This window comes from Xiphophorus couchianus, chromosome 18 (assembly GCF_001444195.1).
Source record: "Xiphophorus couchianus chromosome 18, X_couchianus-1.0, whole genome shotgun sequence".
NCBI lineage: Eukaryota > Metazoa > Chordata > Actinopteri > Cyprinodontiformes > Poeciliidae > Xiphophorus > Xiphophorus couchianus.
In genome coordinates this window covers 29,294,451-29,313,331 of record NC_040245.1, presented here as the reverse complement: position 1 = coordinate 29,313,331, position 18,881 = coordinate 29,294,451, and the positions used below count along the sequence as shown (strand labels likewise).

Below are 18,881 nucleotides of genomic sequence, written 5' to 3'. Positions count from 1 at the left end.
AACAACAGCATTTTACTATTTACATTTTTATTATAAAGACATACAGTTGTCATCCAAAGCAGGACTTCCTAAACACATTCCATTCTTTACTTAGTGGTTACATTGTTGCAATGTAACTACAGTCCACAACAAGCAGAGAAACGAAAGCAAAGCCAGACTTTAATCTGGATGATAAACTTGGTATCGACTGGTTAAAGTGACAATGATAAAAGACATCAACACAAGAAAGTAATGTCTGGAGACATTAAAATGAGTGCTGTTTATACTAAGTACTACAGAGTTTAAGCATAAGAAGAGCTTCCTGTACTGGAGTTGAATGATCGATCATAAATGCTCATAGTAAAAGGCATCAAGAAGAGCTTTCCTGAATCTCATTTTAAAAAAAGAAAGAAAAAAAAAACACACACGCTGCAGGCCCATTAAGTTAAAAAATAATGTTATAATTCCTAGGTAAATTACATAATTGCTAAGAGCTTAAAAAACAACAATCTGGAAAATTTCACAAAGGGTGGGTGTAAATATTCAAAACAATATTCTAATAATTAACCCATATTGTGCATGCTCAATGACAAGATACATATTTTATAAGCATTTCAAGTACTCTTTTGGCCTGTGTGTATTCATCTTCAAATACTTCACTGAGGGTCCGAGCTCGATGACCCAACAATGCCATGCTGTCGCAAAAGGTTCCTCAGAATCTGATTCTTGGATTCCCAGTTTTCCACCTATGAAAACACACAAATAAATGATCTAATTTCTTAAGATAGTATTAGAAACATGCTGACTATAAACTAGAATTTACAGGCAAAGACTTTAATGATGTAAGCAGAATGGATAAGTTACATCTTAGGATGACCTCTTGACCCGGTGGAGGTGGTGGGAGTCAGAAGGAATACGCATTTACATCTCTCTTGTTAGTTGATTTTTTTATGCACAAATATTACAAGTACTTTTTTCAGTTTTTTTTAAAATGCACTATGTTATTTTTCAATAATTTCACAGTATTTTTCTACACTCTAAATTCCACCCTTATACCTTTTGATTCTTATTTTATATATATATTTTTTGCATAAATCTACTTGTTTCAACATACCTGTCACTTAGTTGATGAATTTCCCTGCAGAAGAACAGTAAAAGTTTTTTTTTTTTTAATTCGGACTGCATGTAGTTGTGATTGGCCACAAGAGGTCGCCAGAGTTCAAACTTAAGCAGTCGGAATCAAATACTGATCTCATTTTTTCAGGAATGTCTGGCATATTAGGGGAATTGTAGATAAAAAAACAAACAAAGGGAGGACTAAAAAAAAGAAAACACTCTGAAATTCTGAGTTTTTTCTCAGAAATCTACTCCATATTTTGCTATCTACAATGACCCTAACACACCGTCATAGTTTGCAGACTTCCATAATTGCACACAAATTTCCTAAGAACCACTTTTCCATCTTGCTGAAGATGTCTGTCCACAACATAATAAACTACTGGATTTAAATTGCCTTCCAATCTGAACATAACAACCCTCTCTATATATTCACATTTATTTCCTCCTAATCATGCTGATGAATCGCGTCCAAACGGTATGATTAGAAGACACCCGTTAATGTTAGACACACCGCACGCTGACGTACTTCCTGCCGTAGTAGTTGGTTGTTGACCCGCAGTCGTTCCAGAGCGCTGCTATCTTCTCCCAGCTTCATGTTGCTTTGTCTCAGCTCTTTGATGTAATCGCAGGCTTTTGAGAGGATCCCCCCTTTGCTCTGTAAAAACGCCCGGAAATGATGTGAAAAGTCGAGGCAGACCAACGGTAGCTGGTCAGTTTTTCCCGGGGTCAAAGGTTACCTGGCCTGTCTTGGTGTAGTCGATGTTACACTCTGGGATGGTCTTTGAAAGCTGAACAATCCAGTTGTTGATCTTGTCCCTGCGCCTCCGCTCCACTGTTGGAACATTGTTTTTAAAAATGGAAATTTCTTAGGAATTAGGAATCTAAGACGCAGAAAAAAAAAGAGCTGATAATATCAAACTGTTAGTGAAACTGTGTTTTACAATGACTGCCTCAGAGTCTAATATGAGTGTTTCCCTGCTTGTCACAGCTGGAAAGATAGAGAAAACTCTGTTCTTATTTTATCTTAAAGTGAATTAGGAATTAGCTGAAGTTAGCACCAGCAGGACAGAGGTTTGCAAAAACTGGAGTTAAAGAAATAATAGCCACCAAAGCGCTGCATCTCTAACCAACAACTAGATGAAAACCCAACAAAATCAGAGTGCGTTAAGCATGCATGCCAACCTTCGTTGTGCTGCGCTCGCCGTTTTTCGTCCCTGGAGCCCCGAGGAGCTTCCTGCTTTCTACACACACAACAAATAGATTTAGTTGCTTTATTTTGGGGGGCTTTGATTTGAACCAAACGGCATTCTGATGAGTCTGGATGTTCTCACGCTATGTATGGCTGAGTGCGCGGCGCTATTGTCCTCTGACTGGATCCGGTTAAAACTTCCTGGGGTGACATCATCACATAAAGCTGACCTTTGAAATAAAACCTTACAGTCAACTGCAGAAAGTGACATCTCTTACTCTACTGCTAATTTTTCGTCCTCCTCTTTCCACAGCTTTGGACTTGGTGTTTAAGGAGGCAGTATCACAGGTTTTCCAGTCACATAGTGCCATTTTACAGCACAATCAATATTCAGTTATATTCAGTTGTTATATAAATCAAATATGACTTAAAAGAAGTTGACATTGTAATTTAACACCTTAAAATTGGGTTAAATTAAAACTCCTCTTCATGAAACTCTGCCTTCAGGAAGTTGTCTCAATATGGCTCCTCTATTAACCTCTATACAACGTTTTTCCCAGCGTTGCGCTGAGAAGTAGCTCTTATAATGAGCTCAGGTGTTTGCTAATTGCTGCTGGCTAGTCTGAAGGAGTTGAGTGAGAGGGCTACTCCTCCTCAGAGCTGCTTGGAAACTGCAGCTCTGAGGAAGAGTTGCGTCTTGAAGGCGGAGCTAGGTCCACCCAGGCGTTTAGCACGGCTGAATGGTTGCCACGGGAGATTAAAGGATTTCTCAAACATGCATGAAAGAACACTTCAGGTATGTTTTTGATGAGGGAATAACATTATAACATAATGTAAAGCTCAATAACGTTGATTTTACATAATACTGCCACTTTAATTGTGCATAGCTTACCTGCTGGGGTGGTCTGGCCCAGCAGCGTGTCAGTAGCTTGCACTGTGGTTACCATGGTGCCAGCAGTGGCTTCTGCAATGGAGGCTGGGTAATAAGCGTACTGTGCCTCAGCGCTGCCGTCCCCTTCCAGCCCTTCTGGCTGAGAGATGACCGCCTAAAACCACATATTAAAGACCAACGGTCACTGAATGGACGATGCGCATTTTAATGCCAGTGAAGATGCAAAACATTTCCAGCTGAATTTGTTTAGTTTTTACAACTAGTGTATATTTTAGGGCGTCAATCTATTGTTCAATAAGGTTGGAAACTGTATGTGCTGCTGATACTGCTCTACAGCCAGAGGGCGCTATTCCTACCTGTGTGACAGTCTGTGTGGTTGCTGGGAAACCAGCGACCAGACCAACAGCCGCAGCTCCGTCTGTCTGGGCCTCCAGCTGGCCATCTGACACCTGGATTACTCTGTAGGTCACCTGCAACCCAACGGGGAGCCGTCAGAGCCCGCGCTCTTTACCACCGCTTCACATTATGAATGTCCAGCTTCACACATCAGCCACACTAATCCGACATGTCACGTAAGTATTATGTGAAAGATGTTACTTTCCAACAAATATTTCCGTCTCCATCGTACCTGCCCACCCGCTCCTTCTGTCTTGAAGACTTGATACTTGATCTGTGGGTCTGTGAAGGTGGCGGCAGACTGAATGGCAGCGATGGCGGCCGGATCTTCTGCTGTAGCTACAGAGCCTAGACCAGTGTTGTATAAAGTACTGAAATCTCAGAGTCAAGTAAAAGTACAAGTACCTCTCCAAAATATGACTTTGGTAAAAGTCGAAGTCACTGACTGAAATGTTACTTGAGTTAAAGTCTTAAAGTATCTGAAACTTCTTGTACTTCAGTATGGAAATTACTGTAAAAATGGATGTACTCAAGTAATGTAATGAAAAGTACAAAAGTAAAACAAAGCAAATGCAGTTTGAATGACATTTTTTATATTTTGGTAAACTTGTCAAATACACTTAAAATAATGTACACAACCAAGTGCAGGCAAAATTAAACCTGCTAATAGATATACCTGCAGGCATCATTTAGTTAAGAAAATTAGGTGCTTTACCTATAGCACAAGGTTAACTTAACCTGCTTTACAACTGAACCAGCTTCTTAGTATACCCTCCAGGACAGAAAATACAAAGTTTTTGTAAGCCTTAAGTTTTCCCTTCAAGTAAGGTCAGTGCTGAAAATGAGAAAAATAAATAGTACAGAAAATGCGGCCAACATGAAGAAAAAGAGCTGTTACGATTACTCTACTTCACAAATCAGTGAATCAGTCAATGCTACAGTCAGTAGGTGGTGCACACAACTGGTCATTATGCAAAAGAAAAAAAGAATTGGGAGGGAAATGCAGCTTATTGGCATCTGTAAACCTGGTTTTGAACTTGCATGCCTTTCCTATATTCGTTAAATTTAGTCTAAATTGCTATCGCTATGGCTTCTGTCCCCCTTGAACAGAGGAGTCTAGGTAGCCTGCTACAGTCAACATTAGGCCTAAGCTAAATACACCACGTGTGGAACTGAAACAATGCCAAACAAAGTTCATTTATGGTCAACGTTTCACAATACAGTAGTGCCTAGTGACCAAGCTATAGTTACTGAAACAGGAGGATTATAACCATTTCATAAGAAGTTACCTCGATGTGTTTCTTCAAGTTGGACGGGGAGTTTTTGTAAGATAGAATTTCCATGTGACTGCTACTGATTGCGAGACTTGCTTTGTGTTTAATGGGAGAAGCGAAACAGGTGTATCCTAATTAAAAGTAAAGAAATCAAGAAATGGCAAAAAATGTGGAATGAAGATAAGAAAGGAAGAAGATTATATGAAGTACAAAAGTCAGTTCAAATTCGAAGCATTAATGAAAGAAACAGAAGAGAAGAAATAATAATTAGTAGATTAAGAGTAGGTCATACCTACTTAAATGACATGCTTTATACAATAGGGAGGAAAAATAATGATAAATGTGAGATGTGGAGTGAAAGAAAATGTATAACACATATTGATGAACTGTAAGTCAAATGAACTCGAAAGGGAAGAATTAAAGAGAATAGTTAGAAATATGGGGCATGAATGGAATCTTAAAGGTATATTAGGAAATGAAGGAAACATAACAGATATTCACAAATTAAGGAAAGCATTGTTTATTTATCTTAAGAATACAAAATTAAAAAATAGAATTTAATAGATATGAAGTAATGCTTCTACACACTCATGTACAGTAGGTGGCGGTATGCACCTTAAAGTTGCTTGTGATCCGCCATAATAGAAAAGAAGAAGAAGAAGGTGTATCCTATTGGTGGTGATGAACAAGCCCAGACAAGCAGGCTACGGACTTTGTTCGGTAGCCTGCTTGCTACTTGCTAATCAGTAGGTGGGGTCAAAACACTTTGTTTCTCTCTCTCGCTTTTTTGTAACGAGTAACTAAACCACACATTGAAAATGTATTGGAGTAAAAGTACGCAATTAAGTTCGGAAATATAGTGAAGTAAAAGTGAAAGTCATCAAAAATTTTCATACTCCAGGAAAGTATGAAGTACTCCAAAATATACTTAAGTAAAGTAGTGACGTATTTTTACTTCGTTACTATACAACACTGGCCTAGACAACCCACCAATTAAAGGGTTAAGAAGATGGAGAGAAAAAAAGCGAGATGAGAAAATGTGTTTTCATTTAGTTGCATAATAATTATGCACAGTAATAGTTGCCCATATTGTCCTAAGGATACCTTCTTGAGGTGGACGAACAGAGAGCTGTAGTTGGTGATTCATAAAACCAATCCAAAATAATCCTTTCCAAATAATTGTGCATAAATTATAAATTAATAATTTGTACAGAGTTTTCGTTGTGCTCTTTACTCTCCTCTGCTGGTAACACTGTTTTGGAGCTCACTCTTTGAAAGTACTAAAAACTCTCTGAGATGCTGGAACATGTTTCATCGTAACCAAAACCTCATCCTGATGTTCTTGATCCTGATGTTTGTGATGATCTGACAAGCTGTTCATCCAACCCCAACGTGCAACGTGTAAGGTAGTTTTGATGCAAACGCGACGCCTGCAGTCCTCTTATCTTTGGAGGTAGCCACCGCTAACAGAAGACTATGATTTCAAGCAAACCTGTACCTCCTTTGTGTCAACCTGCTGCTTCGAACGGCAGAATCCTTTCAGCTGGACTCTCTGAAAGCTTCATTTGTGTGGATGGTATGAACAACAGTCCTGAGCAAAAGCTGAGACTGATGTTTGCTGTGCTGCTTTAGGGATGAATCTCGGATCAGAGATTCTTAGATCTTTTATGGTCTACTAAAGTTCAATAACAAACATCTGAATGGTATGAACAGCTCAAGGCTTTTCTTTCAGCGCGCTCATTTATAGCGTCGACTATTTTCAGGTCATTTATCCTGGCATACTGGCACTCTGAATCAAGTCCTGATTGATGCTGACCAATGCTTGCCTCATCAGAACTTGGAAGTTGCCACATTTCTTTTGTCTGCGTGCTTTATGAGGTGTGAGACGTGGTTCGTAATGTTTTGAGTCCTGAGCAACTTAGGGAACAAATCGTCTTCAGTACCAAACAGCTCCTGGATCGTTGGGCAAAGTTGCTCTTCGATGATGTTTATATTTCAGTTACGGTATCTCGAAAAGAAGCAATCCCACATGTGAACGTTCTCACGCTGCTTCGCTAACTACGTGACACAACTGTGTTCACCTTTCCTTCTCCGGACTTTTCTTTTTACAGATATCGTCCAGTCCACACACTTCCTGCAGACTTTCTGTCTGTCCTGTCACTGCATAAGTCACCTTCTCACTGTGTGTGTGTGTGTGTTGAAATGCAGAAACCTGCCTGCTGCTGTTCTTGAGCAAGCTCTGCACTGGTGGCAACTCACGTCTGAATCGAACAGTTAGGTTTTTAGTAGGATTTTAGAGAACTTCATATGTCACTATACAAACTGAAGCAGTATAATTTCTATCAGCAACAACAAAAAAAGACATGTCTGTACTGAAGACATGTTTTGTCTTCATTACTGAGATTTTTTTTAAAGATAATAAACCACTTATAATGAGTATGAATTTAGTGACCTTCATAGGAAATAAAATGCTACTCCACATTTGTCACTGACTAGTCTAGAAAGACTAAAGGAAAATGTTCTGATCACAATTGAAATATGGCACAAAGCAGTAAACAATGCGCGTTGACTAATGAAAACACAAGTACATGTCTCATGTATCCCCTCTTATTAAAAGCAATAGATCTAACAACCACTACACATATAGTAACGTTCTATAAAAGGTGAAGGTGTCTCAGAAAGCTTGAATTTACCTTCCTCGTTAACAGTGGCGTTCCCGTCCGGCTCCGGGCTTTTCTGTTGGCTGCACGTCCCAAAAACACAAGAACGGAGGTTGTTTTGTGGCTAAATAAACTAAGACTGTATTTTAAATGTTTGACTGTTCACTTTTTTTCTTTATTGTTATCTGGCACAAAACAGCACGATTAGACTACCATCCCACTCACCTCTTCATTTCAGCCGAGGGGTTAGGACGGGCAGACCCGTCTCACTCGCTCCGACAGCAAGGCGGCTGTAGAGATCAAATGACGATTAACAAAACCATAGAGGAACTTCCTTTAAAAGCTGGAACACTGATGACCCAGATAATGGCTCATCTCCGGGAGACGGAACCTGAAACGGCTGTTAGCGTTAGCTATGGCTGGAAACGACAGGCGAGCCGCAGCAACCGTTTCCATGGGAGATGACGGAAACACACCGACTGAGGTTTCCAAAATAAAACAAGGAATTACATATAATACTAGCTTACGAATGCGTCAGAGATGCGACGAATATAAGATATTCAGATGAGTGGGTTTTAGTTGGTGTCAGAATAAGCGATCTGCTTCGTTTATTTATTTTATTGACTTCACAGAGTTTTGTTCGATGTGACTATAGCTAAAGTTTTAATTTGGAAGTTTCACAGGAAGTAAAAAGGTTTCACCGAGGCGAACCGAGACACAGCTAACACTTAACTACTCGGCCAAGAGTTTTTTTTTATTTTTATAGATGTTTCATAAAGAACCTTAGCTTCTCTTTGCTTTGCAGGGCGGCATTGCTAACCACAGTACACAACATTTGGTTTAAATGATGAAGACGTTGCTGAATGTGGCGATTTTAAGACGGACTGCACAAGATGTACTTACGCTGCCCTGGACCCTCATCACGGTTCCGTGATTGGATGTACGCATGCGCGACAAGAAAGTTCCAGATTAATTTAACAAATACGGGTTGACATCTGGTGACATCTAAACTATACAGCAATGCATAAGAATCCAGTCAGTAAATGGGAGTTGCGTTCTGATACTTTTTTGAGTAAAAAATTCCCCGAATTTTATGTCCGGTGATAAAAAGTGGATTGTTGCTTATCAAAATAAAGCACAATGATCGGTTTCTGATTGGTGTTTCGAGACATGAAATAGTCAAGAATTGTTTTTTAAATCATTTTGAAGTTGCTTAGTCCCTAATTTAACATGATAAAAGCTATTATACTTTATGAAGAGCTATATTTGTAATAATAAAATGGCAAAGTGTGAAGACATTCGGCTGAAGTTCAAGGTAATAACAGCTAACATGACGCATGTTAAATAAAACCATCAAAGCCGAGAGGAGTCGCTGTTGAGCTCAGATATAAAGAAACTTTTTTGTTGTAATTTTTCGCCAAAATTGCCATTTACATTACTGAATAAGCCTACAACACAAGCAAATGCTAGTAAAAATATCAATAAAAATTCTTACAACAATTGTTCCCGCGTTCTAGCCCTGTTTACCACTCTTAGAAATTGACATTGAACCGTCCACGGACAAGCTGGTTTTACTTCTACAGCAAATATTTGAGGGAGTTAAAATAAAGAATTTAATCAGTACCCTTACTGAGAGAAACATCCAGGATTTTGTTACAGTTTCGAAACATGTCGGCTGGTATAAAGACGCTCAAAACGCTGGACAGCGCCCGTGGTTTGATCCCGGTTAGGGGAGGGACAACATTTCCGCATAGTGTTGAACGAAGTAACCACTGAGCTAACCCAGCGCGGCTGTCACAGCAGGAAATTTCCTTTATGAATGAAAGCGTTATAATATTTGTCGCTACATGTGAGCGACAATTAGTCACATTTATTCATTTACAATTACTGGAGGAATGTTTTGAACGAAAAGAGCATATTTACTTCACTATATTTGAAAATTATTTTTGAAGTATTGCCATTCTTTCCAGAAATTCTGTTTTAACATATCTTGTTGTTATGTAAATGCAATGAAACCCGCTTATGTTCTGCATAAAAACTTAATTTTAAAAAGTAATTTGAACATAAAACAGTTGGGAACTGGGGTTTTGGCCTTTGTGGGGAGTTCTTTTCTGTCTGCTGCCTTCTCATAGTCTACCACCAGATGGAGCCAGGAGATTGTTCACCTGGAGGGCGGTCCAGGTGTTTGGATTCCATACACCTGCAAGAAATCTGCCTCATCAACTTGGAATATAAGAAGAGTCAGTTGACAGCACTTTAGCGCCTGAGTGTTTGCCTGTTATGGTACTCTGTGCCTCTCTGTGTTTGCCTGTTATGGTACTCTGTGCCTCACTGAGCCTCTCTGAACCTACTAGGCTCTGTGGTTTCCCAGATTGTTTCAAGTTACATTTACCTGTTGATCTCATTGCAGTTTTCCCCTCATGATGCCTTGGATTTTACTCATTGTGCTGCCTCAGTCCTTCATCTTCACGCCTGCAAGTTCCTCAAGAAGACTCTTTGGTCTCTCCAACCACTGCTGCCGATGAACCGCTCCTCCTTCCACTAACCGTGGACTCACTGTCCGCCCTCCTACGCACGCCCCGACTATCCGCTCACAGCGATCACGCTGCTCCATCAAGCATCTGAACCTGGACCACTTCGTGCTCCGCCCACAAAGGTACCAAGCCCCAGTGACTACAGTGTTCTGCCCCACCTGTGGATTCTCAGTAAACATAATTTCACCATCCCGCCTTGTACCGTTCAAGCCGACAACTGTTTTTACCTGCCTCCAGTGCTTCAGTGAACCCTGTCCACCAGCCCCAGGACAAGAAACGCACATTTATTCAGATCATCATCTGTTCAAAATAAACTTTATGGTTTTTTTGTCTCCCCCCACCTCCTCATTCTCCTGAATGTGTTCTGTATGTGGGTCACACGTTTGGCTCCCGACATGACAAAAACAGTTGCATATAACCAGCAACATCAAAATTTCACTCTGTAGAGTGCAGGTCTGGACATCACCTCTAGCCCAGACATCCACTCTCTGTCTTCTCTTCCTCCTTCTCATATGTCTTGCCAAGTGACATCATTGCATAATTTGTTCTTACCTTTCAGTTTTGAAGTTATGAGAACATGTCATTATAGTTTTAGTTCTGTAGGACTAACTTTATTTAGTCTAGGTTTCAGCAGGAAAACGGTTGCTAACAAACATTGTCCATGTTAACATGTTAACATGGACAATGTTAACTTCATTGTCAAATGAAGTTAACAGCTTCAAATTCACCTGGACAGCTTCAAAATGAATTTATTCAGTACATAATGCATTTTTAATTTACTGGCTTGGTTGATTTATTACTAGTTTATTTGCCTAAAGACAAAGGATTAAATGTTTCAATCTACTGAACTACAGGGACACAAACGGGTATTTTGTCAAGTTATGTTTTGTGCTTTTATTGATTCAAGAAGTTTTTCATGGGAAAGTTGAGACACAAATGTTAATACAGGAAGGTCAATGCATGTGTTAGAAAAGAAAACAAAAAAACCTTACTCATCCTTTTTCACATTGTGTTACGACCACAATTCTACATTTTATTGGGATTTTATTGGCAAAACACAAAATGGTTCATTTTGAACTGGAGGAAAAAAGATGGATAGTGCAAGTGTGGTGTGCAGATAACCCCTCCTGACTCCTTCCATAAAGATATTACTTTGTACAACTAACTTTTCTTTTTCTTTTTTTTTTGTTACATCAACAAGTCTTTAGGGCTCTGCTATTTCAAGCACAGTCAGGTTGGAGTGCATTTCAATTCTGGCCACATATTTTCTGCTGAAATTAGGTCTGGACTTTGACTAGGGCATTATAGCTTAAGAATACTCTGAACTAAACCGTTCCATTGTAGCTCTGACTGAGGGTTGTCATCATATGGCAAGATGAACTACACTAGTCTCTAGTTTTTGCACGTTCTAAAGTGTTTTCTCCTTAAATTCCTCTGTCTTTAGAGCCATCAACTCTGATCTGTTTCAGAAAGAGCAGGAGCTTTTAAAGAGACAGAGTTCCAGTTTCAAGGCGTTAAATTAGGAAGCAGAATTTCTTTTAAGTCATATTTGAATAATTTACTTTATAACTGAAGGTAACACAGTTACTTGATTGTGCTATAAAACCTCACTATATGCCTGGAAAATACATAATACTGCCTCTTTAAGGGATTTTTCTGGCTATAGTGACCTTTATATGAGAGAGACAGAGAGAGAGAGAGAGAGAGAGAGAGAGAGAGAGAGAAAATGAACACACACAACCAAATTGAAAGCAAGTGAAGAAAAATATATCAAATCTGCCGCAGTCTGTCCTTCATGTCAACCATCTGTCTGTCTCAAGGACTCCCCACAGAGGCAGAACAATCAGCGGCCACAGGAAGGTTGGAGTCTGGTAAAGCTGCAGGCCTGGGGTTCCAGAACAGATCTTCAGTTTGTCTTTGGGAGAGACAGAAAGTAAAGAAGACCCAGGTTATGTACGTCTGGTCAGTTCTACAGAAGTTACAAATTACAGATGACTGCACTGTAAAACCATGTGGACAAATGAGAAACCGTTATTAATACTGCTGAGGCGAGGCACTGATGGGCATCTTGCTTATTGGTAGGTATTAAAACTGTGCTTTACATTTTAAAAATAGTTCATATTTTAACGTTGCACTCTTTCTAGAAGTTATAAATAGCAAGTAAGCTAACATAAAAGCAGCTACGATTTGTAATTACTCAATGTTAGATGAGGTTCACTAACTGTCTAGGCGACATGTCAAGCCAGTGAGTTAGCAATGTCCATTTTTCACTTTACATAGTGTGACATTTTAGCTGTATGTTAGTACATGAAGTCCATGGGCTCTGGTGAGGGATTTACACCAGCAGCGACGGTGTAAATCGGGTGGGGAGAAGAGCACGCCATGTCGGTGGAGCATCAGACAGAGCAAGTGGGAGACGGGTCAGAGGTCGCGGAGTCTGTCCAACTCCTGACCATCTCAGCAGAGAACATGGCGTGTGGAGAATATAAGATCAGAGGTTGCTGCTTTTGAACATGTAAGTTAGCTTGGTTTCATTTATTCCCTTTGCACATCGTAAGTTGTATTTACATTTTATTTTATGTAGCACAACGTCAGCTGTTGAAAATGAGCTTCAGCAACAATTTTTATCTGTCACTAGGAGGACATTCAGCAGTTGAATTTACAGCAGACACAACAAGTGTTGGAAGCAACGTTTGGAACGGGAACCAGGCCTGATTTTTGAGGTACTCAGCTTCTCCATCATCACCTCCTGTCCCCAGCCAACCATCCTGGTGCATCTACCAGAGCTGCAGAGAGAGGCCTTACATGGTCATGAATGACAGAGCAAAGACACGCCTCCCTGCTCTGATTGGTTGCTTCTGTTCTGGAGCTGTGTATTTTTCTAAATGCTAATAGGGGCTCAGAAAGGGCCAGGGGGACTTGTTCTTTTTTCAAATATTATCTCTCTCATCTTCTATTTTCAAGACATGGTGAGATTTTTCACATATGTGAAAATAAAATATTTTCAAAAAAGTTATTACATACTTTAATGCAAATCGTCCTCACCAAGACCAAGTTACAAAACAAGTCATTTTATCTTGTTGATGCATAACACTGGTCTACAGCCAGAAAATGGTCTGGGGCTTTCCAACAGTTTTAGGGTCATGTTGATGAGCTGAATCCAAAAATCACATTAGTTTTGCTCAACCAGGTCAACTGAACTATGGAGCAACATGAGCATCAAAATGCAGGACTTGTTCTCATTTCTAGATCGGTTTCCTGAGAATCTGAGATCAATGAGTGATGAGCAGGAGGAGAGATTCCATCAGGACAGGAAAGAGACGGAGAATTTTACACAATGAAGATGTAATAATCAATTCACATGTACCAGTGATTATTATTCAATTTACAGAAATCCAAGTTTGTAACATTTAATTAATACACTCTGTTAAAAAACAATTTTTTTTTTCTCCTTAAACCTCTTTGGATGAGAAATATTAACAGATATGGACTGATGATGTCACAAAAATGTCATCAATTTAATCAGAAGATCAGATGTCTCTAAATCAGATTAGAATAAAAACCTGAGCTGGTTGAGAAAAATGGATGTCATTTTTGGATTCAGGGGTGCAAAATAGTCCCAATTCAGTTGGATAAACATAGACAGCTTCCAAAAGATTTTTTTTTTTTTGTAACCCGGTGTAATATTTGCTTAAATAGCTCAACATCATTTTGTGCAGAACTATAACATGGAATTAATGTCAAATACTAACCATTTATGTCCTTTGAATTGGGGTCTATCAGCACTGTTTTATTTTCCGTTCTCTTCTTTCTTTTCAGTATGCAGGTGTAGTTGATGACACTGGTTGGCAGCTGCGGGTCGGTGAACTCGCATGAACTGTCAGAGAACCCTCCCAGGTGAGTCCCATTTGAGTAGAAGTCACAGCTGAAGGATGGAGAGTTCTTGCATTCAGCATAATAACACTTCAACCTTCAAAAGAATAATAATTAAAAAAACAAAAAACAAATCATTTGAGAATATTTATAATTCAATGTCATTATTAAGTGTCAAGAGCGAATTCCAACCTGACGGTGTTGTTCTTGGAGCAGACAGAGAATACGCCAAAATCCCCTTGCTTTTGGGAAGAGACTGAAACTAGAGTCAGATGGCTAGTTGTCATAATGTCAGAAATATCAACCAACTTTCAGCCAACAGCTCAATACAGCTAGATTCACAACATATGCTCTCTCCTAATTGCTTTGTCAAAAGGATTTTTAGACCACAAGTTATGGGGAAAGTTGCTTTTTGTGGAAATTGGGTTCGGATAAGAGACCATGAGCTGTCAAAATCCCATCGGTCGTGGTTAAAAGGGCAGTATTATGTGCGTTTTGTATGGCTGAATAGTTGTCAGGGGAGATAACAGGATTTCTGAAACATGCATACAAGAATCAAGGCAACACTCCATGTATGGTTTTGATGAGGGGATAATAGTATGGCATGATGCAAAGCTAAAAAAAAAAAAAGAAGAAGTCAATTTTACATAATACTGTCCCTTTCACTCTCTTTGTTTTAATAAAACAGTGATCAATATGTAAGCTTGTGGAGACATTTTTAAAAGACACCGGTCTTCAAAAGAGAATAATGGAGCTGATGAATACTTTTTAATAATAAAAGGGGTTATAATAGGAATCCAGTGGACGAAGGTTAAAATTGGGGTAATATGAGCTCTATGTTTAAGTTCTATCAGAACTCCTGCTGCAGGATTTTGGATCAGCTGAAGGCTTTTAGCTTCATTTTCCTGACAATAAAGAATTACAGCAGTCCAGCCGTGACGTATCGAATGCATGAACTAGTTTTCCAGCTTCCCCCCCAAACAGGATATTTTCTAATTTTGGCAGTATTCTGTAGGTGAACAGCTCTGAACTAAGCAGTTTATTTGTCTCTTGTTCAGAGGCAATTTCTTTTTGTGTAAATTAAAGAAAGAGGAAACTTAGCTATGTTGTCAAAACATTCCTGTAAGTCTGCTTAACTGATTGAGGTAATCTGTTTGTATGATTAGATATCATCAGCATTCCAGTGGGAATTTATCATACGCTGTTGAATAATTATACCAATAGGAAACATTTACAGCCAAGAGAATTGCTCCAATCACAGAGCCTTGTGGTACTCCACATGTAACCCTGGAGTGTGAAGATTTATCGTTGACATGAACAAAGTGGAATCTGTCGGACGGACTGGACTTAAACGGGCCTGGTGCTGTTCCCTTGATACCTTCAACACATTCGAGCCGTTCTCAGAGAATATTGTGGTCAGCTGTGCAAAAAAGCAGCACTTAGATCGAGTAAGACAAGAACCAACACAAGTCCATTATCTGTGGCCAAGAGAATATTAGTAGTGACTTTCATCAGTGCTGTTCATGAGCTTCAAATAAATCAATCAAGTTTGTTTGTGTGGCATATTTCAGCAACAAGGCAGGTCAAAGTGCTTTACATCATGAAAAACAGATCACTAGGACCTGTTTGTCCTGATGACATAAATAAGGATGCTCACATACCTATGTAGCAACTAGTTTTAAAAAAAAGAAATTTAGAAAGGAAAGCATGATTAGATATAAATATGTAATTTAGAGAGAAGGTTTCTGTGAGCCAAAATAAATCATTTTGATTATCACAAACCTAAGTATTTGTTTTGTTGGACTGACAGAAAAAAAAAAATCCAACTGGTCCAGCATATGATGATATAAATATTATTTGGGGGCTGTGTTTTTATTTTAACAGAAAAAAAATTCTATTTTTGTAGGCTATAAATGCTTTGAATTTAAAAGGTGTGGACCCCTGTGAGCTGACCAAAAACAAACTGAAAGAATATTTATAGTCTGTTAGATCACCTGAAACAAACAAAACCATTCTCCACATCTGAAAGATCTGAAGAGGTTTTACAAGAAGAATGAACACAACGGCAAAGACGCTGACAGATCTTTACTAAAGCAGTCTGAATGCTGACATTTTACCCCAAAATGTTTCAACAAATTGTTATTGTAAGGGTGTACATACTTTAAGAACAGAGTTAGAGTTTTTGTCGTACTTGGTACATTTATCTTTTTTCTTACTATAAGCTGCACATGGATATTTCTCTTATTAAAAGAGAATTCTTTTTTAATTTTATTTCATTTTTTATTTATCTGGCTTCCTTATTGCTTATTGAAAAACACAAAATCACGGATGTTTCCCACAAATGTATGCACAACATGTATTGTATATCATATGCCATGTTTCATATAATCACATCAGATAAAACGCATTATAACTAACCAGAAATGTAAGAAGAAAAGTAAACATGAACACAGGGAACAGATGAGCGTTTCTCATTTCTGGTCCTCAGCTGTCACAAATTTTAGCCGTTTCTCTTCTGCCACACGTCGGACTTGAACAAGTGGGTAATTAACAGCCTTGTGCAGCACTTGACGGCTACGGAGGAGGTCCTGCGATCATTTGGATCAGAGAGCACATCCAAAACACACAAGGTAATGGTCCCTGCAGACGGGAATTTGAGAAACACTGGAATAGAGCCCCGGACTAACAGTGATATAATCAAATCTGGGGATAAACCGATTAGAGCTGGTTGTGGTGAATGATGAGTTGGGTATACACAACAGCAGCAGCCATGGAAATTCTATTAGAATTGTCATGATTCCCTAAAGCAGAAACCCAAGGCTCCTGTGACTTTTAGCCTCGCAGACAAACATTTTGGTATAAAAAAACCACATAAATACAGAATTCAAGCACATAACTGATAGTTATTGTTTGTTTTAGCGTGACCGAAGCAGACTTACCGATGAGGAGGAAAAGCAGAAACAGAGAGTTGACCATTCGCCTGATCTGTAACATTTGACAGAAAGACAACAAACCCTGTGATGTCGCAGACAGAAACACATAAATAGATGGCATATTGACATATCTAAGACATTTAGCAAGATGCTCCATGCTTTTCTAATATACAAATATTTGGGTCTCATTCACAGTTTAACCTGGTGAAGCACAGAAAATGCTCAGACACACTCCAAGAACAGTTTTAGAAGCCTGTGAAAACCTATGAAAGCACCGGATAAGAGAAAACGTGCACCGTTCCTGCATCCCAACTGGGGAATCTGTAAAAACAATTAGTTTTGTACAACACTTCTCACTGTGGAGCAACAGGTGTCATGGAGCCCCCGTGGTACTGATCAAGTACAAATGAGAAATGTAGCCGATTTTCAGTCTTACCATGGTTCCTTTTCTTCTTTTTTTGTCCTGAGGGTCACAGCTATGGAGGAAATACAAGAATCAGTGTAAAGGGTGGGGCTGGACATGATGAGATAAACAGCTGGATTGGAGCCAGATGGGAGGTCTGTGGAATAAAAATGACTCTGAGTGCTGTACTGTACATCACATACTGTCTGCATCTGAGTGCATTTGGGGATTTCAAAAGTAAGACGTACGAGAGTTTTGGTTTTGTTTTGCCTGTTTTTTCTTTTTGCAACACAAACCATTCAAATTTTAGCTGCTGTGAAAGAAAAAAAATATTCTAAAAGCAATAATGTAGAACAATATTATTAATTTACCCTTCATCAAAATTTGTAACTCTGACTATTTTTTTGGTTCTCCTATATTAACATAGTTGATATATTAATCATGATTAATTTGATTAATCACAATCAATCAAAAAATTAAACAATTTTTGAAATAATTTAGTACTTGATTGTTAATTGGAGTATGCGAAAGCCATTTGCTGACAAAAGCAACATATTCAGAGGAATAATTAAGCCAAAATTCTTTAAAAAAGGTTGTATTTGCGTGCTGACGGGGAGGTGGAACCTGTTGGAGTCTGCAAAAGGCTCGAGACTAAGGAAGAGGCCAGCCTTCCGGCAGGTCAACCAGTGTGAACAGAAAGTCACAGGTACAACAGAATATTTTTAGACCTACCCACGTTCATGAGTATTAGAATGGTAAAGTCTACACTAAACTAGAAAATGTCTGAAGAAATTTAAACGGGGCCTGCCAAAGTGTGCCTGTCAGTTGCCACACTTCGTGGGCGTTCTGATGCTACAAATTAGCATCAATGCTAAAGTAAGCTACAATGTACTCGATAGCATGCATGTTACTCAAACATGTTGAGTAACATGGACTTATGCCATTCAGTATGTTGAAATTAGTGTACAAGTTAAAATGAGCCAAATTGCTAGCATTAGCCAAAATACTGTCAGTAGCATGTGGGGCATCATTAGCATGTTGTCTTACATTGACTTACTCCATTCAGTGTACTAAGCGTTGCTAATAAATAAGAAAAATAGCTAAAAGCTTTTTTTGGGAAAAGGCTAATGCTAATGGGGGGAAGTGAAATGCTAAGGTTTGTGCTAATGTTAATTCACTATCTTGCGCAGCAGGGTAGCGCAATACCCTGAGAGAAAAAGATAGTAAAGGCTAATATTAGTACTAGCCTGAGAGGAATATTTAGGCTAGTATTTTGAAATTCCGTTACAAAACGTAACACTGTGTTCCTGTCGCTCCCCGTGATTAAACTCATAATTGCAATCTTCTGTACTGAACAGTTCTCTGATAGCAGACGGTGTGTCCATAAACAAGTTTACTAAATATTGCACAATAACTGAAAAGAGAGATGTAACTTCTATCATGAATATAGATTAGCCAAAAACCCTTCAAATTACAATGAAATACTGCTACATCCGGTGGGCGCCGGAAGTAACACCCTTAATCGTTTCCCCAGTAAGCCTCCCAGGAATAAGGTGGATAGAATGTTCAGTTCCAATGGTATCAATGACATCAGCGGTTATGACGTCACTCTATGATACAACAAAGGAA

At 39.0% G+C, this 18,881-nt stretch overlaps 1 protein-coding gene and 1 long non-coding RNA gene across 2 annotated transcripts; one reads left to right on the top strand and one right to left on the bottom strand.

The window, feature by feature from the left end:
- Nucleotides 1-10: 10 nt before the first annotated feature.
- On the bottom strand, nt 11-9,025 carry usf1 (upstream transcription factor 1). The gene is made up of 11 exons (XM_028044601.1): nt 8,413-9,025; nt 7,735-7,796; nt 7,543-7,592; nt 3,808-3,923; nt 3,536-3,649; nt 3,180-3,333; nt 2,430-2,517; nt 2,281-2,339; nt 1,836-1,930; nt 1,625-1,753; nt 11-725 (listed from the first exon to the last, which is right to left on the bottom strand). Exons 2-11 carry the CDS (start codon nt 7,740-7,742, stop codon nt 636-638), a joined length of 903 nt encoding a protein of 300 aa, XP_027900402.1. The 5' UTR covers nt 7,743-7,796; nt 8,413-9,025; the 3' UTR covers nt 11-635.
- Nucleotides 9,026-11,955: 2,930 nt separating this feature from the next.
- On the top strand, nt 11,956-13,674 carry LOC114161364 (uncharacterized). The gene is made up of 2 exons (XR_003598996.1): nt 11,956-12,558; nt 12,682-13,674. It is a non-coding gene; the product is annotated as an uncharacterized LOC114161364 (long non-coding RNA).
- The last annotated feature ends 5,207 nt before the right edge of the window (nt 13,675-18,881 follow it).

What these genes read in the sequence shown, in the direction of transcription:
- usf1 (XM_028044601.1), bottom strand. An exon ending in GGGCCAGACCACCCCAGCAG is followed by an intron (nt 2,518 to 3,179) that starts GTAAGCTATGCA and finishes TTTATTTCAAAG; the next exon opens with GTCAGCTTTATGTGATGATG. An exon ending in CGCACTCAGCCATACATAGC is followed by an intron (nt 2,340 to 2,429) that starts GTGAGAACATCC and finishes TTGTGTGTGTAG; the next exon opens with AAAGCAGGAAGCTCCTCGGG.